General features: G+C 41.1%; 1 protein-coding gene across 1 annotated transcript in view; it reads left to right on the forward strand.

Annotated features, from left to right (window-relative positions):
• The window catches only part of EFCAB5 (EF-hand calcium binding domain 5), a 93,320-nt gene extending 70,174 nt beyond the window's left edge, over positions 1–23,146 (forward strand). The window contains exons 15-22 of the mRNA XM_036838168.1: positions 2,141–2,310; positions 3,062–3,290; positions 4,862–5,014; positions 7,076–7,179; positions 9,616–9,869; positions 11,149–11,432; positions 11,812–11,908; positions 22,953–23,146. Coding sequence (XP_036694063.1) covers positions 2,141–2,310; positions 3,062–3,290; positions 4,862–5,014; positions 7,076–7,179; positions 9,616–9,869; positions 11,149–11,432; positions 11,812–11,908; positions 22,953–23,146 — 1,485 coding nt within the window. The remainder of the gene's footprint in view (positions 1–2,140; positions 2,311–3,061; positions 3,291–4,861; positions 5,015–7,075; positions 7,180–9,615; positions 9,870–11,148; positions 11,433–11,811; positions 11,909–22,952) is intronic.
• Positions 23,147–23,579: the final 433 nt, after the last annotated feature.

The following is a 23,579-nucleotide window of genomic DNA, read 5'->3' on the forward strand; positions in this document are numbered from 1 at the left end:
AACTCAATGCTTTGTGACCACCTAGAGGGGTGGGATAGGGAGGGTGGGAGGGAGACGCAAGAGGGAGGGGATATGGGGATATATGTATACATATAGCTGATTCACTTTGCTATACAGCAGAAACTAACACAGCATTGTAAAGCAATTACACTCCAAGAAAGATGTTAAAAAAAAAAAAAATAACCGTGAGGAGATGTACATGCAGTTCAAGCTACATTTCCCTTGCATGATGTTTCGGGAGTCTTTTTTTTTTTTTTAAGGAATTCCTTTATTGTTTTTATTATTTATTTATTTATTTATTTTTAGCTGTGTTGGGTCTTCGTTTCTGTGCAAGGGCTTTCTCTAGTTGCGGCAAGCGGGGGCCACTCTTCATCGCGGTGCGCGGGCCTCTCACTATCACGGCCTCTCTTGTTGCGGAGCACAGGCTCCAGACGCGCAGGCTCAGTAGTTGTGGCTCACGGGCCCAGTTGCTCTGCGGCGTGTGGGATCTTCCTAGACCAGGGCTCGAACCTGCGTCCCCTGCATTGGCAGGCAGACTCTCAACCACTGCACCACCAGGGAAGCCTCCTGGGAGTCAGTTTTAAAAGGAACAATTTAAATCATAAAGTCATTATAAAGTAGAATCCAACATGACACTATATTTCATAGCACTGCCTAGAAACAATCTGAGACTATTACAGAATCCTGTCACTTAAAATACATGACCTGGATGGACCACTGTCCACAGCTCTGCTGCCACCTCAGACACTCCCAGCTTGCTGCTCTTTCCAGGCAGAAACAGCATGGCTGTCTTCTACATATATCACAGCTTCCATTGATCCAGGGAAACTATGTCGTTCATCTCAGCTAAATAGCAGCACTTGTTTATGGGAATCATCTCCTGAATGGCTGAATTTTCCAATGTAGTTGGAAATGATGTGACCAGCAACAGGAGACCAATCAAGAAAAAGATGTATTGCTCCAACTTGCTTCAGAGATCTGTAGTACCCTAAGATACATCTTTTTTTTTTTTTTAATTATTTTATTTATTTTTGACTGTGTTGGGTCTCATTGCTGTGTGTGGGCTTTCTCTAGTTGCGGCGAGCGGGGTTTACTCTGTTGTGGTGCGCGGGCTTCTCATTGCGGTGGCTTCTCTTGTTGCAGAGCATGGGCTCTAGGCGCAGGGGCTTCAGTAGTTGTGGCACATGGGCTCAGTAGTTGTGGCTCGCAGGCTCTAGAGCGCAGGCTCAGTAGTTGTGGCGCACCGGCTTAGTTGCTCTGTGGCATGTGGGATCTTCCCAGACCAGGGCTTGAACCCATGTGCCCTGCATTGGCAGGCAGGTTCTTAACCACTGCGCCACCAGGGAAGCCCACCCTGAGATACATCTTAATACATCTTAATACATCTTTGTTAGTTAGCCTATTGATCTTCTATGTAGAAAAGGAGGAATCAAGGCAGAAGGGAAAAGAAAAGCACAAAGAGCAAACCCAAGTACATAGAAAGAGGAGACAAATATCAGAGAAAGTGTCTCTCATGTCCCCAATTTATGGGCATATTTAATATATGTGTTAACATATAATATTGTTATAATATTTTAGGTACAGAGAATTCTCAGTTATTTTAATTAGAAATAGTAGTTGAGTAAAGTCTGCAATCTGCATCCCCAAGTAATCCTTTCCTGAAATGATGTAAATCAAACGTCATAGCCAAACAATGTTAAGAATTTCTTGAGAGCATTTTTTCCCATATTCACATCATAGTAGATGGTTAAGAAATATGAATGAAATGAAGTCATCTTCTTGCCCCAGCTCTCTGGAATAAGTACTTTTAACTGAAGCCCATACAACATGAGTATGGTTCAAAGGGATCCAAGTTTTAAACCTCTAAATTTAAGTAGACCTGGCAGATTTTTTTTTTTAAAGTAAACTAGTCTGATTGACATTGTGTAAATCTATTCCAGTCAGTAAAACTCAGGTTTCAGGAACACCTGTGGTGTCAGCTTTTTCCCCACTGCCTATGAATGGTAATATCTGCATCATTTATTCAGGAAAATTAAATTATTGGGTTCAGATACACAAACTGGCTAATGAAGGGAGACATGATTAAGAGAATAGCTCTTTGGCTATTGGCAAATAAATGGTCGGAAACATTTTGCCATAGGATGCTGAAGCCCATGGAAATAAGAAGATCAGTGCTCACATTTCCCTATTAGAAGAAAACCTACTACTGCCTGATAGAGGGAATGTTCTATTGAGGAATATAGCTTGTACTTTAGACGATGCTCCATTTGTACTGAACAGAGTGCTCTACAGGGACATGAAGGGGATCAGGTAAGAATATCTTGAAGAGGTTGGTTTCACCCTTCTAAAAAAAATAATTCCTTTTGTGAAGTAAACTAGCATTGAAATCCTAGTTAGCTGCCCAAGAGAGAAATGCCTCAGATCACCAAACTTTCTAGAGCAGGAGGTGACGTGTTTCCAGTCTTGGATGGTTTCACCTGGTTGTTTCTAGAGTTCACTCTTAGGCATTAATCTTCCATGTAGGGACTCTGCTTCACAGTTTCAGTTCAATTATTTCTGCCTACTCTGTAAGTTATGTCTCCTGCATCCTTTTTATATATGTTTTCTCTGTTATGATCGAAGCTTTTTTTTTTTTTTGCCTGTCATAGTGTAAGCACTCTATGTCAACTTTTATTGATATTATTTTCCTTTGTAGCAGTCTTTCCCCAACACCATTTAGAGTCCCACATCAAATGCAGCTGGATATTGCAACCATTATAACAATGTAATCACTATTAATTCCTTGCCCTTTCCATCGTGTCCCCCTAATCTGACTGTATCTGGCTCATCCATCCTCATTTTTTTCCAAGCAACGTCTTTCTTCTTCTATATATACACCATTAAGCTTATTTTTTAAATCTTTCTCTCAAGTCAGACTCTCCTAACTGGCAATTTTATCTGAGCCCACTTCTCTGATATATAATACTAATGATTATGAATGGTTGGATCTAGTTTCCTGCATGGTTTAATCTAAAGCCCCCTCCTGTTGCCTTTCTCCCATCCTCATATTCCTATTTCTCAGCTTTACAGTAGTGGATGAAGGGAAGCCAGTACACGTCCCCCAAGTTCAGAACCATGGGAACATCTTCTTCTGGAACCATTCCCGCAAGAAGAACGATCAAAATGGGTCATTCCTGGCTCTGCCTCTTCAGGATGCATATATGAGGATCTTTGGGGTCTTGGCTGTTGACACCTTAAGAGATCCCCAGAAAATAAACATCTTCCTACCCCATGAGATCAAATTCTATCAGGTAAGGCACAGAAAAATTCTTCAAGATCTATGGTAGGGTGGCCTCTCCTTCTATACTTTTTAAAAAGCGAAACCTGAAACCAGATGAGAGTGAAGCTATGTATATAGATAGTGTCATCATACTTGTATCAGTTTTTGGAGAGGCTCCCCATTACACATGGAAGGACTCAGCCTCAGCTGCCCATCTATGTCTCAGCCTGTCTGGGAAGATTGTTAATATGTGTCTGATTGCATTAATCATAGGAACAGCATTTTCTGCTATAGAACTGAAATCCAGCTATTAGACTACTAACTAAAACCCAAAAAGTAGGAATGAACTTTTAGAAGGGACATATTAATGTTTTATTAATAGTGGTACCTTGAAATCCTTTGCTCTTTCCACAAGTGGTTCTAAATATGATATGCCTTCCCATAGTTCTTATTTCAGTGTTATAATTTTTGAGGATAAAGAATGAAGGAAAAGCCTAAATGTTTCTCGAGTATTCGTGTTTTCATATTAGATCTCAAAAAGGAGAGGCACTTTTAAGACTATAAAATAACTGGACCACTTCTACAAGCATTTAAATTTAATTTTATGAATAGAAATTTCAGTGAAGGAAGATTGAAAACCTTTATGGAGGCAATGGACTGGGACATAGCAGCAATCAGGAAGTTGCTGTCGTTTGTTCCCCTGTATGCTCTTGATGTTTATTTACCATTATTTAAATTTTTCTCCTCTCATTTACTGGAAGTACAACTGAGGAAAGTGGTAGAATCTTTTTCCCTGGACATCTTTTTTAATAATAAGGTTCATTCTCATCAGACGTAAGAATCATGTGAAGATATTAAGAAGCAAAATGGAAGAGTATGGAGTTATCAGTAGGTGAACTATATATGGTCTTATTAGAGAATATGTCAAAGTGAATTCCAAATTGACTCTCTAGCCCTTGGAGGTAAAGGCTCCTGGGTTACCCTTAGATGCCTTGGGTCCTAATATAAAATGCAGATATTTTTGAAGAATTTTTGGTTCCTAGAGTTTCTTGACAAGAAGACCACAGATGGGTTCTAAGGACTTCCCGTCCCTTCTCTGTGGAACAGGCTCTCTTTATGTATCTAAGAAGATGGTGTACTCTAGCGTGTTGCAGGCCTTGGAACCCAGCACACCTGTACTGCTTGCTGATCTGATGACAGTAGCCTTGTAAAGATGCAGACATTAATATTGCATCAGATCAGGGCGGCTCTTACCCATCTGTCCAAGGTTGGCATCAGTTCTTGGCTTTTAAACCTTTTTTTCTGATTTCAAAGTTTATCTTGTTCTTCTGACACTATTTTCTGATAGCACATATCACAGATTTCACTGGATGATTGTCAGGAAACACAGTAAGTTCAGTTGATCTTATGGTAGATCTCTCCTTACTTTTGATTTCATTGTGATCCTTTTTTCACAGTAGAATCTGGAACACTGCCTTTTGAGAACTGATGAATAATTTGTAGGAAGTAGATTATCAATTAAAAAGATAATCCAATTGATGCATTACTAATTATTTTGGTGTTTTAAATAGAAAAGGCAATTTAAATTTTCTCTCTCTACAGGGAGTTGCCAATGTTTTTAGTACTGCCTATCACTACGTCCACAGCCGAGAGCACATCCTGCATATCGTGATCACTGGCATCAGCTGGCTCTACAACATCACATCCAGCATCACTGCCATCACTACATACTTCATTGAGCCTAGCCCAGCGAAGGTAGGCAAGGCTGGGCAGTGTTAGACCTCCCCAGGTTAACAGAGTTTCTAGATACTATTGTCTTGCTCGTATTTTAAAGCATATTCAGTTAGCTATTACGCTATGACCCCAACTCAAGATCCTTGGTTGTGAGTGGCAGAAATCCATCAAACTGCCTTAGGCAAAGGGGGGGGGGATTGATTAACTCAGGTAACCAAATGAAGAAAGGGCAGGAGTCAGGCTGGCTTTCGGGATGACCATCTGGACTCTCTCATGTTATTTCTCTTCCCAGTTCTCACGTTTGTTTCCCTCTGCACTTTGGCTTTGCCCTTCTGGCTAAAGACAGGTTTTTTTCTACAGGGCAAGCCTGATGCTTAGTAACTAAAAAAGAATTTTGCTTTCCTGTTCTAATTTGGAAAAACCCAAGAAAGAAAACTCGTTTTGATCTATCCTGAGATATGCCCCTCCTGGCCAGGGTGGGAAATGTACAGTAACTGGCAGACCCCACCAGAATCATATGGGTGAACTGGGAAGGGATGAGGCACCCCTGTTTTGGAAGGACACCTTATATCACACCAATCAAAAAAAGAACAAAAAAGGCTCCCTATCTACAATGTGATGAGTTTTTGATGAATGTTTGCTTTGCTTCTTTACACTTAATGTTAAGGTTAGGATTTTTCATGTGATAAGAATGGATGGAAAGGGGTCTTCCTTTCAAGAGGCTAAACTATTCTGCACGGTGCCTGATCAGGTGGTGGCAACACCTTGATTGTCTTCCAGTCCTTTACCTGGCCGTCCCACAGGTGCCTCTCCCCTTCCTTTTTTGGCTTCTTTTCCTTCCTTCCCTCCAGGTCCCCGCTTCCCTCCTTCAGTGGCTGGATCAAGGTGACGAGGCCTTGGCTAAAGAGGGCAGAATCACAGAGCTCTCTGATGGGGTGACCAGGCCAAGGAGGTGGAGAATGCCTAGTTGTGGGTGCTGCTCCTGGGGTGGGGTGGGGGTGGGAGCCTTCAAGTGCCTTCTGAACTGGGGCAGACCACCTGGTGTGTATGTGTTGGGCGGGCGGCGGTGAGAACCTCTCGGTATAGGGGGCAGACCACCAGGTCCCATAGTCCACAGACACAGTGGGGCCATAGTGTGTGGGGTCTGGGGAGCATTCCATTTGGCCAGTGTCTAAGCACTTTGTTGGAGCCCTCAGAGGAATAGCACCTAGGGCCCATGAAGAAGGTTAACATCACCTATAGCAGTCAGCAAGAAGCGCGGCTGAAGGGGCGTGTAGTTTCAGAATTGTAATGCTGTGGACAAGACCACAAGGGTCACTATCCATCTGACCCAAGTTCATCTTATGGAGGTGGAGACCATCTCCTGACGGGGAGAGGAGGACCACTCAGCAGCCAGGGTCTGGGTGGGGTCACAGCCACGTAGAGACCAGTACAGCCTGTCCAAGCCTGAATTGCACACTTATGAATGGATAAAATGATAATATTATGCTGTGTATATTTTACCAAAACAACCCAAAACAAAACAAAAACCGTGAGACTGGATGGGATGACCAATAGAATGAGTGAGGATAGGGAAAAAAAATTCTGAGACCCAAACCTTGAGGCCCAAGTGTTTGGCACCATTGTGGCTCAAAATTATATTGACCTTGACCTATAATTTGAAAAACATTTTATATTACCTAAGCTTTTCTAATTTTTTTTCTATTTATTTGTCCCCAAAAGTCTTAATGAGAGTATGAAGTCTAGGGGACTTCCCTGGTGGTCCAGTGGTTAAGAATCTGCCTTCCAATGCAGGGGACAGGAGTTTGATCTCTGGTCGGGGTACTAAGATCCCACATGCCTCGGGGCAACTAAGCTGGTGCACCGCAGTTACTGACCCCATGGGCCACAACTAGAGAGAAGCCGGCGCGCCACAACGAAGAGCTCGCACGCCACCCATGCACCACAACTAAGACCCTGACGCAGCCAAAAACAAATAAATAAATATTTTTTAAAAAAGAGAGTATGAAAAAAAAAAAAAAAAAAAGAGAGTATGAAGTCTAAGTACTCCTCTCTCTAATGATATCTCTGCCTCTTTTCAAGGATTCGGACTATGTTTTACGAAATATGATGGTCACAGGGCACCTGGGTCTAACAGAAGTCCACAGGAATCCCCCTATCATCTTTAGGAAGACTTGCATCTTCAGGTATGAGACATACCTCATGGTCTGTTTTGTTCGACTGCCAGCTTCTGCCTCTTATTAATATACACTGGCTCTCATTCTGATTGGGTTTTAAAGAAAAATTACTGCAAACCTTTGTCTGCCTGGGTCCTTTCCCCCTCAAGTCCTTTTTAAAACAGATTTCAATTTAGTGTTTTATTTTCTATAATTGTCCTGTAAACATGGAATTAACAAAAACCCACCATGGTTATGAAAAATACACCCACATCACTTAATCAGAGCTCATCCTCTTAATGTTAGCTAGCCTGTGGACTTGTATTTTTTATTTAAAGAAGACAGTCTGGGGCAAAGATGGGGAGGAGGCAAAGAATGTTGCCTTTAATAAGCCCCCAGTTCTAGATAACCTTGAATACCTCTCACCTGTGGAACGCAAAGGCTATTAAACTGTGGACAGATGCAAAACAGATCTTAACTAGAATACATCTTTTGCAAAAGGGGACCACTGCTTCTTAGAGGGTCAGCATAGTTGAATAGGCGGTAACCTATCTCAGACTAGTAGGCTAATTTGGCATTTAAGTACCTATGTTAATTCAATTTTAGTTTGGCCTCATACCAGAATGTTCATTCAGTTTTAAGCTCTTTTCCATATAGTTATTCCTTGTGCTGGTCAAGAGTTTTACAGGAGTCCTTGTAACACCCAGACTTGTAACCTCGGATTCCTGTGTGTAACTTAGAGCAGGTGCTTTTTGAGGAACCCTGTTGACCAAGAAAGCTTAGCATGATGCATCATTACTATGGTTATCATAAAGACGCAAAGTGATGGGGGCTTCCCTGGTGGCGCAGTGGTTGAGAATCTGCCTGCCAATGCAGGGGACATGGGTTTGAGCCCTGGCCTGGGAAGATCCCACATGTCGCGGAGCGACTAGGCCCATGAGCCACAATTGCTGAGCCTGCGCGTCTGGAGCCTGTGCTCCGCAACAAGAGAGGCCATGATAGTGAGAGGCCCGCGCACCGCGATGAAGAGTGGCCCCCGCTTGCCGCAACTGGAGAAAGCCCTCGCACAGAAACAAAGACCCAACACAGCCATAAATAAATAAATAAATAAAATTTAAAAAAAAGAAAAGAAAAGAAAGACACAAAGTGATGGCTCAGCTGCAGCAAGGGGTAGGAATAGCAAAAGAAGGACATAACCTTCCCTATCATCATAGGATTGATGTTATGAACTATGTGTGCTTTTTTTTTTTTTGGCCATGCCCTGCGGCATATGGAATCTTAGTTCCCCGACCCAGGATCTAACCCCTGTCCCCTGCAGTGGAAGCACGGGAGTCCTAACCACTGGACCACGAGGGAATTCCCTAAACGTGCTTTTTGAGGCTATGCAAAGCACCAACATTTTTACAAATACCTCAAAGGAATGACATCTCAGTATCATGTAAGGACTTCCCTGATGGTCCAGTGGTTAAGACTCTGTGCTTCCACTGCAGGGGGCGGGGGTTTGATCCCTGGTTAAGGAAGTTCCGCATGCCAAAGTTCGGCCAAAAAAAAAAAAAAGATACACTCAATATCATGTAGATGGGGAAAGAGGGAAAGAGATAAAAAGAGATGCCTCACTAGAGAAAAAAGGAGCCTCTACATTTCTATGAAAACCGCAGGTCCCTCACTGAAGCAGGTGCCCTGCCCAGATCCCTATGTACCTTCTGCCAGGGGCCAGGTCCTACTGCTAATGACTCACACTGTAACTTTCTCTGGAGGCGTGCCCTTGAGCAATGGGAACCTCTCACCAGGAGGTGCCTAAGAGTTCTGTAAACACCCTCTCCACACACAACCCAAGCAGCTTAGAGCTCTAATGACTGACAAAAGGCCTCTCCCCTGCCTCAAGGTGGAGCAGAGTCTGGGCACAATTTGCCTTCCATAGCTCCCCTTGGGATCAGACTGGGGCTAGAGTTCACCTGAAATCACATTCTTGCTTAGCTCCTCCCCCTTGCCTATCCTGCTTTTCTCAGACCCTTACAGGTTTCTCCTGAGAGCACTCCCTCAATAAATCATTTGCACAGAGCATCCCTTTCTCAGGCTCTGCTTCTAGGACACCTGACCTAACATGCTCATTGTTCCTTCAGGCATTCAACCAATACTCATTGGACAATATTTAAACAAAAAACAAATACCCTCAGATAAGGATAAGTATATAGTAAAAACAATAAGGCAGAGTATTAGGGTGGAGCGAGACTCAGGTGCAGCTATTTTAGATTGTGGGGTCTGGGAGGGCTTCTCTGTGAGGAGCTGAGGGAGAGACCCCTGTGAACTCAAGGGGTGGAGTGGTCCAGGCAGACGAAACAGCAACAAGGGCTGGTGCGGTTGGAGTGTAGTAGGCACAAGAGAAGATGATTCAGTATGTTTGGGTGGAATGTTACAAACAGGCTGTTGTTTTATATTGTTATGCTTACTTGGTTTTGGTTTCAGAGATTTCCTCTTTAAGTGTACAGACAGTTCAGAAGTTGTTTTGGCCTCTGTCTGTGGAGAAAACCACATAGTAGTTCCACTTCGTGAGAGAACAGGAGAAGCTTTGGGAGTTCTCGATGTTAACATTGGCAGGAGTAAGATGTTGTTGTATCGAGAATTTAAAGATCTACAGAAAATGACGAAGGTGATCCAAGTTGCCTGCAATGAAATACTGGGCGAATTATCTGGAGAAATAAAGAAAAACTATATCTTAGGTATTGTGCATGTGGCGACCATCTGAATTCATGGATTTAAAAAGTTTTGGGGAAATCACAGACAATGCAATGTAGGATGCATTTTCTAAAATGAACTGTTGCAATATATAGATCTTTCCACATGGAAGGATTTCCTTCTTGCAGTCTTGGGCTGATGCATATGGGCTATAAATTATAGCAAAGGGTAAGGAATCACGTTTTCTTGGCTAGAGTCATGGTTTTAGAACTGGAAGGACTCATAAAGGCAATATACAAGTAGCATTTATTGGGTTGGCCATAAAGGTCGTTTGGGTTTTTCTGTAACATCTTACGGAAAAACCCGAATGACCCTTTTGGCCAGCCCAATATTAAATGTCACATCATGTGTCAAGCACTTTAAATATGTTATTTCAATTAGTCCTTACCATAACTCTATGAGGTGAATGGTGATTATTTCATTTTACAGATGAGGAAAGTAAAGTTCAGAGAAACAACTTGCACCAAATCACATAGTTAACAAGTGGTGAAGTCTGGATTTGCACCCCAGTTTGGGTGCTCTTTTCACTACATTACACAGCACTAACTCATCGGAACATCTCATTTTACAGATAAAGAAGCTAAGGCCCATCAAAATAAAAGTCCAATAGCAAGCTAGTGCACAGCCAAGAACAGGCACCTGTCCTTACGTTTCCACATCCACTAGGCTACCTTAGCACAAAATCAGTTTGGGCAGAAAGGAGGGAAGAAGGAAGCATGGAAACCTTTGGCTGCCTAGAATGGAATGACCAGAATTAGTAGAGTAACACTCTGGTGGGGTAAAGCTGAAAGGTTTCTAGCCACTACACAGTGTGGGAGAAGAAGAAAAAAGAAAAGAAAATTCATGTTTTTTGAGCATCCACTATGTGTAAGACCTGGGGCTAAGCACTTTTACATATACCATCTCCTGTAATTCCCACAGCTCAACAGGGAAGTAGGGATCAGCTCTATTCTCACAGAAAATGAAAAGGAGGCTCAGAGAGACAGCAGAACCAATAAGGGGGAAAGTAGGTATTCAAACCAAGATCTAACTCCAAAAAAGTTTTCACATTTCCTCAAAGCCTCTTCCTGTGAACTTCACCAGGTGTAATTCCATTTTTGCCTTTTGATTTCGTGACTAGAGAAACTGATTGTTTAAAACCATAGGATATGATCTTCTTTTTCCTGAAGACAAAAAAAAGTTTTACTATATTATGTTCAGAATCCTATTAAAAAGTAGTGTGTGTACTGAACAACAATGTGGGATGTCACTCTATTATTCCAGAAATTGAAAATGTGGGAGAAGTCCAGCGGGCAGGCATTCTCTTCTTCCGAGTCATGCTGAAAGAGCTACAACAGTGCCTCCGGCTGCTTACCTCCATGGACTTTGTGTCACTGTTGCTCTATGATTATGATCCTCTGGCAGAGCCGAAATCACCAGACAGCCAGTCCCAGGAGTTGGAAGCCAACGTAAAACTAGTACAAGACATCCTAAAAGGGATTATCTTGTTCTTTCACCCAGAATTGGAATTATCAAGTGACTTAGGAAATTGGGATCAGTGTAAACTGGTAAGTTTTTTTTTAAGTACACTTTATTGAAAAATATCCTACACACGTTTAGATATACAAATCATAATTGCACAAATCCTAAGTATACAAAGGCAAGAATTTTTACACAATGAACATTTGTAACAGGCACCTAGATCAAGAAACAGAACATTAGTGGCATCCCCAAAGCCTTCCTTTGTACCCTCTCCCATCACCAGCTTCTCACACACACACACACACACGCACACTCACCTCAGGGTAACCAGAATCCTGACTTCTAACACCATAGACTGGTTTTGCCTGTTTTAAAGTGTATATAAATGGAATTATGTAAACTGATGAATTGGGCACTCTACTTCCACTTGTTGATGATTCCATAACTTTTGTTCTTTGTTCACAGTACGTTAACCAATACTTAGTCGAGCATATTTGTGACTTTGATCCAACTGCTAGGAAACTGAAGGTTAATTTAAAGCTCATTGATGAATATATCAGAGGTAAATTTCCACTTAATTATGGTCTAAATCTATACCAACAGCAACAAAACACAGTTGCAATCCAGAGACTTTTATTAGAATAAAGCAAGTGGCTCATACATTCAATTTTTAGAGGAAAATAGTTCTGATTATAGTCTTCTAAAAGGAGGGGCATTGTCTATAATCTACTGCAATCCCCAAAGTGACTGTCTATGCCACACATATGAGAGTTCAGAAGCACCTCTGTCTCCCACTTATTGACTACATGTTCATAATTCGCTAAAAAACAAAAACAAATAGGGGCTGCAGTGAGACTAGGAGACGAGTATGTTAAGCAAAAAGGCAGCTATTATCTTTAGTTTCCATGAAGAACCGAAGAAAATAATAGATCATGAGTCTTTATAGACTAGTAATGTAGACTTTTTGGAGGAGGAGCATCAGCAGGAATCAAAGCAGTGAGGCTCCCAGGTTGGAAAAGGTGATGAGCTCTTTGACCACAGAGAACTGGACACATATAAGGGTAAATATACATATACAAGCACACATTTCTCTATGTGTGTATATTACCCCACCAGAGACCTGAGGCCAGTTTTGTTTTGTTTTTTGCTGCTTGGCTTGTGGGATCTTAGTTCCCCAACCAGGGATCGAACCTAGGCCCTCGGCAGTGGAAGCACAGAGTCCTAACCGCTGGACGGCCAGGGAATCCCCCTGAGGCCGTTTATATGAATGGAACAGTAAAGAGTGAACTTAAAAATTTGGCTCTTTTTTTTTTTAACTCATTTAAAAAACTAATCATTAATTGGAAAAATGGCTCTGTAGAAATCTCTTCACTAAGCCTATCCATCTCTCCCCCATTCTCTTTGGAGACTCTGGACCAAGTCACAAGGGTTTCTGGACTTCTGTGACACCTATAGTAGGCAGAGAGGCTTGGAATCAGACTCCTAGGACAAGAGAAAGGAAAAGGCAACTCAGAAGAAGACAGCCACACTCTTCAGGCTGTCTGTGGCAGTGGAAGCACGTAGCACAGTGGAAGCACAAAGCAGTGAGCGAGGACGGGTGGATGAGAGAGAGAGATCTTCTGGCTTAGGAAGGAGAGATACTCCCAGAAGTTCGGGAGTGCTAGACACGAGATCCACATAAAAGTTAACATGAATTCATGTGGACCGAGAGTGGTGTGAGTAAAGATTAGAATTCCTGTTTGGAAGGTCTCTGTGTGCCCTCAGGGCCATGAACTGATTCACAGAACCTCTGCATTCACAGGTGTTGCAGTTATCACTTCTAAGGTGCTGTTTAAGGAAAACAGTAATGGCAGCAAGAACAAAAACAAATACGTGTTCACTATATATTTGTATCACTGTACTTCGTCTATACTTGTTCACTGTTCACTGAGGACTTAAAACTCTAGAAGAAATGTTTTCTATGTCAGTGCCTAGTTGCTGCTCTTCCCTTTGGAGTAGATTTAGTCCCTGCCATGGGCCTGGCACTGCCCCATGTGTGACCCATTTGTCTAATTGATATTCTCCCTGAGTCCCTACTCCACTTTGGTCCCCATCCAACCTGCCAGCCCCTTGGCCTAGAGCCAGACCCTGCTGCCACTTGTGTCCCTTCAGGCTGATGCTCCCCTTCTTGGGCAAGGACTCAGGTACCCCCCAGTGTCCAGTCCCTCTGTCAGATAGGAGCTGGGGATGAGGAACGGGCCCCTCCCCTCTCCACCTTGAAGGCATGTTCAGGAATTGGCTCTCAGCCCTTAGTAAAGGCATCGTCCATGGCATTGTACCAATGCTTCAAGGGAGTTTCTTCAGGCTCACCTCCGATTTGCCTATCAGAACTACCTCCTGTTGTCATATATAGCTCTTTTGTTTCAGGAAAACATGCAAATTTCTGTTTCCTTTGCTTGCCCCCACTTCGGACTGTGTTAGCTGATTCCTAAGCAGCCTTGATCTCCAATGCTCCCCACCACTTTCTTTTCCAACAGTGTCCTCAGGTGCCAGGAATTCCAATTGCGGTTAACAGAGCTGGATTCAGCCAGAAGCTAATATCCCCTAGGTTCCCCTACCACGACCACCAAACCTTTAGCATTACCACAGTCTCTGAAGCAATCAAGAAAGTTCATAGACCACCCAGGTACCAACCCTCTCTCCTTCAGATGCAATTGTATCAGGAAATTCTAAGCTCCTCATTTGGGGAAAGGAAAGAGAACTCTTGGGGCACCTTTCTGCTTGTGCCAGAAAAAGAGGAGTCTTCTGGCAGGGCACTCTGCTGCCCAAGTTTATCTGAGCCTTCTTCTAGAAGTAAGTAAGGCCCCTACTCAATGACTCCACCCAGCATGAAATGCCACCAATACCTATAGGTTCTGCCCAGGATGGGGAGGGACTTTTGGCATAGCTCCTAACTCACCAAACCTTCCAAACTGATGATTTTGCCAAGAAGACAGAGTCAGGGCTGGTGATGTGCCCACACTTTTTTAGGGCTTCTGCTTCCAACTCTCACTCCACTTCATCCTAGCTCTAGCGAGATCATACGGTATTTGTCTTTGTCTGACTCATTTCACTTAGCCTAATGCCCTGAAGTTTCATCCATGTTGTTGCAAATGGAAGGATTTCCTTATTTTTTATGACTGAACAATATTCCACTATATGTATATATCACATTTTCATTATTCATTCATCTGTCAGTGAACACCTAGGTTGTTCCCACGTCTTGGTTATTGTAAGTAACACTGCAGTGAACGTGAGGGGTGCAGATATCTCTTCAAGATAGTGATTTCATTTCCTTCAGATATATACCCAAAAATGGAATTGCTGGATCATATGGTAGTTCTATTTATAATGTTTTGAGAAAACTTCATATTGTTTTCCATAGTGACTGCACCAATTTACATTCCTACCAACTGTGCATAAGGGTTCTCGTTTCTCCACATCCTGGCCAGCACTTGTTATTTCTTGGGGTTTTTTTGTTTGTTTGTTTTTCATTTTGGTAATAGCCAATCTAACAGTTGTGTTGTGATATCTCATCGTGGTTTTGATTTGCATTTCTAGAAAGGGTTATTTTATATTCTGGTGGAATTCCAGGCAGCTGTGTCCCACCTTTATATTGAGACAGTCATCTTTGAAGGAGCGCTAGGCAGCTTTGTTCAGCAGGCTTGGCTTCCCAAGACTATGCCATTGCATGTGAATGTTGCGGACATACTTCCCTGTGGGGGACCCACTGACTCCAGTGACCACTCCTGGACAGCTGTGCATAGTGCATCAAAAGCCTGCTACCCTCTGTTACTCTGCCTAAAGTACTCACGTAGTTAGCCTTCTCTACCTGAAGACCCGTGACCTGACCACCTTGTAATGAATCTGTTCTCCTCACTCCATTTTGTACCTCTGATGCCTGCCTCCTGGCTTTTCTGTCCCATGTCCCCTTCCCAGTGGGTTTGGACAGACGTTTTCTACCAGGAAATGTTCTCAGACCTAGAGGTAAGAAGGGCTATCTCCCATTCCAAGTGTGACCAGAATCACTTTGCTGTCTAGAAACTGTGTTTCTGCAAGTAGCCATACTTCCGCCCCACACCTAAATCCAAGCGTCTATAGGTTCACAGACACTGGTCTCAGCAGGAGTTCCCCAGGCCCTCCACTTTTCCTGCGAGAGCCCCAGGGCTCCTCTTCCAAAGCAGCCACAGCCTCAGTGCTATCACCATCTATAAAGAAACTCACCAGCTTCCTCCATAAAATACCACCATGATCCTCCAAGAATGACAATGGAGGGAGATGCTCTACCATCAGGGGGCAGGACTGCTGGACTCACAGCCGTGATTAACTTCTGTCCTCAAGATTCACCTTTCCCCGGGAGATCTTTCCCTAATTGCTATTGCCACCACCGTGGTGGCTCTACTGCGTGCTGTTCTCCATCCCTCTCCATTCCCAAAGTGGGGCAAGACTCTCTCCTTCACCTCCCACTGCACAGCTAAAGATCAGACAGGATTCTGCCAACCATCCAGAAGTAGCAAATACGAATACAGCACTGAACTGAATCTGCAAATGTGCCAGGTTCTTTTAAATGAGTCAGAACGAAATGGACAAGAAACCAAGAAAATTGTTTTGTCCTATTAATTTGGCTTGAATTTGGTTACAGTTCCCTACCACCTTTTCAAACCTAGTATTCTTGGATAGTGGTCTCTTCCAAGACTTGTTCCTACTTGTCGGAAAAGAGCTGCTATCACAGTTAGATCTGGGTTTAAGAGGGAGTCTAGAGTGTGATATTTATGAGTTGCTCACGAATTTCAGGCTCTAGAGGTAGAAACATCCATTCCGTTCTAGAATAGATTCCCTTGTCCTGAAAAGAACCGCTTGAAGGGCCCTTTTAGTTAAGATATGAGACAAGTACTCACACACTGTTCAGGAACTATTTTGGAATTTGGTAAAGACCTGGGGCCTAGATGCTTGCCCATTTCCCATGCATTTCCCTTCCAGTTTCAAGTCATCTGGGGGAAAAAGAAAGAGAAAAATTAAATTAGCTATTTTCTTTCGTTCCTTATCACTCCTTTTGATTTTAAATTTTGAAGTTTTCCAATAGTAGTTATTGAATTATGTGAAAAATGGTTTTATTTGTCAGGGTAACATCCCATTGCTTTGATATCTGATAAAGGCTGTTGAAAATCAGTTTAATGAGAACATTTTTCTATTTAAGGCAAACATATTTTTCAAGTTCCTTTGTCACTCATTTTTTTCATTTCAGTGGATGTTAAAACAATCTTTTATCCCAAAAGGATTATAAAAATTATATCATACTTTTTATTAAAGTACTTTAAAAGGTCAAATAGAACTAAAAGCCTTCTAACAAAGAAGTCACTAGCCCATCCCTTTCCTCTCTTTTCCCCAGTTCCTCTCACCATGCAATTCTTTTTGACTCTTTTTACTGCTTCTTCTGTTGTTTTCAAATTTTCTATATTTCTAATATTATGCACTATTGCTATCTTTTGAGTCATTAATTTAAGCCTTGTCAAATGATTTTCTTCTTATAGATGAAAGTTTAGTTTTGTTATACCACAATTTTCTTACCCTGCCCTCTCAATGAAATTGTATTGCAATTTGGAGTTAAATCAAAATGCAATGTTTACATGATTTTGCCTATTCAGATATCCACAGCTGAGCATTGTAGCATTTTGATCATTCCTTTTTCACTTTTTGTTTTTCCTGAAGTAAATAATTGCCTTTTATTTTTTAAATTGCTTAGTTTTCTTTGTACTTCATAATTATTCTCACCCCTTCCATTTGTCTCTCCATATTTTTAATTTCCCAAAAAGTCAGTTTTACCAGGTAATTTTCGTTGGTTTCAATTTCTTTTTTTCGTGAAGCCATCCTTTCTAGAGATCTTAATTTTCTTTGAATCTGGGGCCTTCCCCGACCCCAGATCTGCTCCTTAGCTGCCTTCCTGAAATTCATTTTGCTGCCGTCAGAGGCATTTACTTTGCCATTCTCTTGGTTCATTCTTCCTCGATCTACTCCCATGTTTTGAGGTAGCATATCTCTAGTAGTTTCCTGAGCACTAGTGCATGAATGGTAAATTTTTTGAGACTTTTCATGTCTGAAGATGTTTTTATTCAACTGTCACATTTGATTTGCAGTTTGCTAAGAAGTGTAATTTTAAAGACATTGCCCCATTGTCTTTTTTTTTTTTTTTTTTTAGCTGCGTTGGGTCTTCGTTGCTGCGCGCGGGCTTTCTCTAGTTGCAGTGAGCGGGGGCTACTCTTCATTGCAGTGCATGGGCTTCTCACTGCGGTGGCTTCTCTTGTCGCGGAGCATGGGCTCTAGGCACGCGGGCTTGAGTAGTTGTGGCACGCAGGCTCAGTAGTTGTGGTGCACAGGTTTAGTTGCTCCGAGGCATGTGGCATCTTCCCGGACCAGGGCTCGAACCCATGTCCCCTGCAACGGCCAGCAGATTCTTAACCACTGTGCCACCAGAGAAGTCCCCCATTGTCTTTTTTTTAGAAATTGAGATATAATTCACATACCACAGATTTCACTCTTTTAAAGTATACCATTTAGTGGTTTTTAGTATGTTCACCAGGTTGTGCAATCATCACCACTATCTAATTTTAGAACATTTTCATCACTTTAGAAAGAAACCTGGTACCCATTAGCAGTCACTCTCCTTTGCCCCTCCCCACCCCAGCCCTTGGCAACCACTAATCTACTTTCAGTCTCTATAGATTTGCCTATTCTGGACATTTCATATAAATGGAATCATACAATAGGTGGCTTTTGTATGTGGCTTCTTTCACTTAGCATAATGTTTCAAGGTTCATCTATGTCCAAGCATGTACCAGTACTTCATTACTTTCTTATAGCTGAATAATAGTCTATTATAAGGATATACCACATTTTATTTATCCATTTATCAGTCGATGGACATGTGGGTTGTTTCTACTTTTTGGCTATTATAAATAATACTGCTATGAGTATTTGTTTACAAGTTTTTGTGTGAGTATATGTTTTCAGTTCTCTTGATACATAACTAGGAGTGGAATTGCTGGGTCATATGGAAACTCTATGGTTAACTTCTTGAGGAAATGGCTCCATTGTTAGAAGAAACTTGGAAACTTCCAAGCTTGCTGTTGAAAAGAAGTCTGAAGCCTTTCTGATTCTGCGCATGTAACTTTCTGATTCTGTGCATGTTTTGTTTTGTTTCCCTCCAGAAGCTATAGAATTACTCCTTTATCTCCAAGACTGTGAAATTTCATAATGCTATGTCTTGATGTGGGTCTGTTTTCATCCATTGATCTGAGCACTCACTGGGCCTTTTCAATTGTGAAACACAGGTCCTTAAGTCCTGATGATTTCCTTCATGGCATCAAGGCTGCTACTTACGGCTGTGCAGTCTGTGCACTGCACAAATGTGCCCTGCTGAGGATGGTGGGGGCTGAAATCTAACCAGAATTCCATTCACTAAACTGTGTGCTTCAGCTTAAGGCTACATCTGCTTGGAGGAGGGGTATCTCTTTCCTCACACCTTTTTCTTTCTTTTTTTTTTTTTAACTTTTAATTTTATATTGGAGTATAGCCGATTAACAGTGTTGTGATAGTTTCAGGTGCACAGCAAGGCGACTCAACCATACATATACATGTATCCATTCTCCCCCAGACTCTCCCCCATCCAGGCTGCCACATAACATTGAGCAGAGTTCCCTGTGCTATACAGTAGATCATACACCTTTTTCTGCTCAGCAAGCCGTGTGCTTATAGAGTATATTCATCCATGGTAGGTGTCTTTTTCTTATTTACACAAAAATGACAGAGGTTAGTGGAGGCCCTACCCTCCCTTTTCTGTGTTCCCTCTTTGGAACTCCTCCTATTATTCAGACATGGGATCTTCTAGATTCAGCCTCAAAAATCCCTGTATTTTCTGTCCTATTTTCCATCTTTTTGTCTTTTTGTTTAACTTTCTGAGACATTCTCTCAACTTTTAATCCTATTGAATTTTTGTTTCTGCGCATTTTAATGTTTGAGAGCTTTTGTTGCTCTTGTTCTCTAAATATTTGCTTTCTACAACATCTTGTTCATATTTCATGAATGCAATGTCTTATCTCACTGAGAGTATTAATGGTAAGTATTTTTTGAAGTTTTCTTCTCCCTGTTGTTTCTCATCTTTCTGGTTTAGCATTTTGGTCTCTGTATCTCATCTTCTCTACGTCACGCCACTGGGCAACCTTCCCTCCCCAACCCTAGAAATTTATTCCTCAGAGAGGGTAACCTAGAAGGTCTCTGGACTGGGGGACATCAGACACAACTGAGAGGGAGAGTACCAGAGTGAAAACAGGGAGAGTATGAGTGTGTTTACTGAACGCGAAGACCCCTGTAGGCTTCCCACACTAAGCTCCAAACAAAAAGGAGCAAACAACTGATACCTGTGCCATTGGAATACAAGAAAAATATCGTTCAACTTTTATTTGTAATGGTTTTATCACATCAACAGCGAGTTTCTATTTTTTGTTTAAAAGTGTTTTAAAATAATTTAATTTAAATAAACAGTAAAGGGACTTCCCTGGTGGCGCAGTGGTTAAGAATCCACCTGCCAATTCAGGGGACACGGGTTTGAGCCCTGCTCCAGGAAGATCCCACAGGCTGCAGAGCAACTAAGCCCGTGCGCCACAACGACTGAGCCTGTGCTGTAGAGCTCGCGAGCCACAACTACTGAGCCCACGTGCCACAACTACTGAAGCCCGCGCGCCTAGAGCCCGTGCTCTGCAACAAGAGAAGCCACTGCAGTGAGAAACCCGCGCACCGCAACGAAGAGTAGTCCCCGCTCGCCACAACTAGAGAAAGCCCGCATGCAGCAACAAAGACCCAATGCAACCAAAAATTTTAAAAAAAGATACACTGCTTGCTGATCTTGGGTTAGTTTTTAGTTGAAGCAGTTACGCTTTAACTTTTGGACTTGAAGCTTAAGAACTTCATTCTTTTTTGCTTCGCACATCTTTCTAATTGTCTATCATTCCCAAAGGATTTACCTTAATCCAGTGTTAAAGCAGAGATCCATAAATGGATTTTTAATTATAAATATCCTATAATACCCCAATGTTTTCAGCAGAATGAATTCCCTATGTAATTAAAAGTTTGATTAAGCTAGACCCTACAAAAATACCATAAAATATTTCTGAATTAATAGGTTCATAAACAGAGATTCAAAGTTTGACCCAGCAAGTTTTTAAACTCAGATATATTCAAATAATTTACTATATCCTTTGCAAAGGAAGAATTACTAAATCTATGCGCGTTGTAGCTCTGCTGAACTGCAGCGATCTGGCGTCTATCCACCACAAGAGGGCAGTAACACTCAACCGTTGTTACTGGGAACCCAGCCGACCGATGGAGGCTTCATTAGAGAAATCATTAGAGCCAGTTGTTAAGGCATCAATCTCTCATTGAAACGGGGCAGGGAAACAGGAACCTCCACCCAGACAGGTTCGGAGCTTCTGTCCTCGGTAATAGTAAAACAGGAAATAAGCAACAGGGGCTTGTGAAAGGGAGCGACCTCGCTCCCCATCCTCATATCCTTGAATCACCATGGAGATGGCTGGTTAGCTTAATAATGGCTGCAGATAGGGGTCTGATCATTTGGATGTCGGATAAGAACACTGGCAGGCGTCAATGCAACAGGGCTGTTAATGGGGATCTGGAAAAGGCAGAATAAAGGCTGTGGGGAGTAGCAGAGCTGTTATATCTCAGAAAATTAGTTAGGACTGGTTTTAGGAGTGTTCTAGAGTGAACTTTTATTTAATTTAGATTCATAACATTGGAACATTATGATAATCAAAGTAATCTTTGCAGCCTATAGCATTAACTTTTAAAGCTTCCAGGAAGCTAATTAATACAAAAAAGGATCAATTATAACAAATGCATCTCAATATTTTAAGTATGCATGTTATTGGTCTAGTATTACCCATAATGTGATATGAATCAGGTATTTTTAATGTGCTCTCATGACCAGCATCTGTTTTAATTTTTATTCATAATTGTCACTAATGTTACTGAAAAGACTTAGTATTTGAAAAGCCTAACTTAATTATTCCACAATTTAATGTTGTTTCAATCAACATTTATTAAACACCTACAACTGAGAGAAGACAGTACCTCTGTGTGTGTGCGTGTGTGTGTTAAAACAGAATTTTAGAAAATTGTACCCACGTGTTTCAAAGTGAGCTTCAAATAAAAATGAGACGAGTATGTTTTCCATATTTTATGTGCCTTTCCTGTCCCACATTGTACCTTTTGTGGTAGTGATGCCTTCAAAACTATAGAAAGTCTAAGCCAAATTCAGGGAAATTTGTTCCTTCATGTTGATAGAAGATAGGGAAACAATATATGTTCTGTTTTGTCATCCTAATAGATATCCATAAGTGACATAATTGTCAGTGTTGTTAATGAGCTACTGTATAGAAGACAACATTTAAAACCTCTTATTCAATTATAAGTATCACTTAATAGTTTGATTCAACTAAAATCAGCAAACATTTATTGGGTTAGGAACTGTATTAGACACTAGAAGTAACAAAAATGAGTAAAACATAGACCTGAGGGTAGAAGGCACCTGAAAGAAGGAAGGTAATTAACATTTTTTTGAGCAACTACTCTGTGACAGAGTTTTGCATATCTTTTCTCATTAATCCTCATAGCAATTCTGAGTTATCTCTGTTTTTTGGAAGAAGAAACAGGCTCAGAGCAATTAAGTGACTTTTTTCAAGGTCACAAAACTAGTTGGGGTACAGCCAAGATTAGAACTCAGATCCTTTCAACTTTAAAGTATATTCTCTTTCCATTGGACCATTCTATCTGAATATTAGTCACTGACTGACTCCTGGGAAAAAGTAACTTTTACGAATGGCAGCTTAATAGTTAGCAGTCGAACAAATGAAATGTTTTGGTGTGCAGTGATTTTATGTTTAAAAATAGTTTTTAATTAGGAAATATTTCAAACACAGAAGTTAGAGACTAACACCTGTGTAGTCATTATGGAGCCATATTCTATATCCAACCTTAACATTATGCGTGGTTGAGTCAGACTTTCTTAAAGAAAGAAAACATTATAGGAACAGTTGAGACTTTGTATACCCCTCCCTGACCCCATTCTCTTCTCTTCCTCCCTAGAGCTAATATTATTATGAATTTGGTGTTTATCAGTTTCATCATGATTTCTTACTTTTACTACATGCCTATGAATCCATAAACAATATAATATTATTTTTCAGGTTTTAAAATTGTTTTTAACTATATCCAAAAGAACATACTATTCTACAACTTATTGTTCTCAACAGTATGTTTTTGAGATTTATCCACAATGATATATGTAGCTCTAGTTCTTTAACTGTTAAATGCTGTGTAGTATTCCATTATATGAATATAAGGAAATTTATTTATCCATTTTCCTGTAATTACATATTTAAACAAGATTCTGCTATGGTTTTGACTCAAAATATACCTAATGAACTTTTGTCATAATTTATATTTTATATTTTAGTATTAAAATATATTTTAGTAATAAAAGTACAAAACTATTCACACTTTTTTTTTTCTTGGTGCAGATCATTCTCGAATTGAAGTATGGAAATTTGGTAATACTGCTATCGAATACTTATACCACTGGGCACACATCTGTTCAGCTCTTATGAAGCTGAACAAAAAAATAAATAGTGCCATTTCACCCCCATTGCCATCCAAGACTAACTCCTATGTGTATGCAAAAATGCCAGGGGGAAGCTTGCTAGGGAAATGCTAATGGAATTGCTACTGTATTTAGGGTATTTTTGTCATGTTCAGTTTTGTTAACTATAAAATATTTTCATTTGGAGAGGAGTGCCACATAAACATATTCTTCTCCTAGACATTTATCTCAGCGCTTTATAAAACCAAAAGTGCTACCTAAGGAGAAATTTGATCTAAAAAATATCCAGTTAAGGTAGCTATAACCAAATGTATGTTATAGAATATATTTTAAAGTTTCCTTTTAGTTTTAGCATTGTATCTGGCATGGGACTATTATGGTTCGTTGGGCAGAGTTATTTTAATTTTTTTAAGGTACAAGTGAAGAAAGACTGAGGATTTAGAAAAACTGGCAGTTTTTACATCAAAAGAGCACCAAGTAATAAAGATTTTGAGAGATGGACTGGGAATTGTTTTTTTAATTTTTGAAAGACTTATATGAGCACCAC

This window comes from Balaenoptera musculus, chromosome 20, assembly GCF_009873245.2.
Source record: "Balaenoptera musculus isolate JJ_BM4_2016_0621 chromosome 20, mBalMus1.pri.v3, whole genome shotgun sequence".
In the NCBI taxonomy this organism is placed as follows: Eukaryota; Metazoa; Chordata; class Mammalia; order Artiodactyla; family Balaenopteridae; genus Balaenoptera; species Balaenoptera musculus.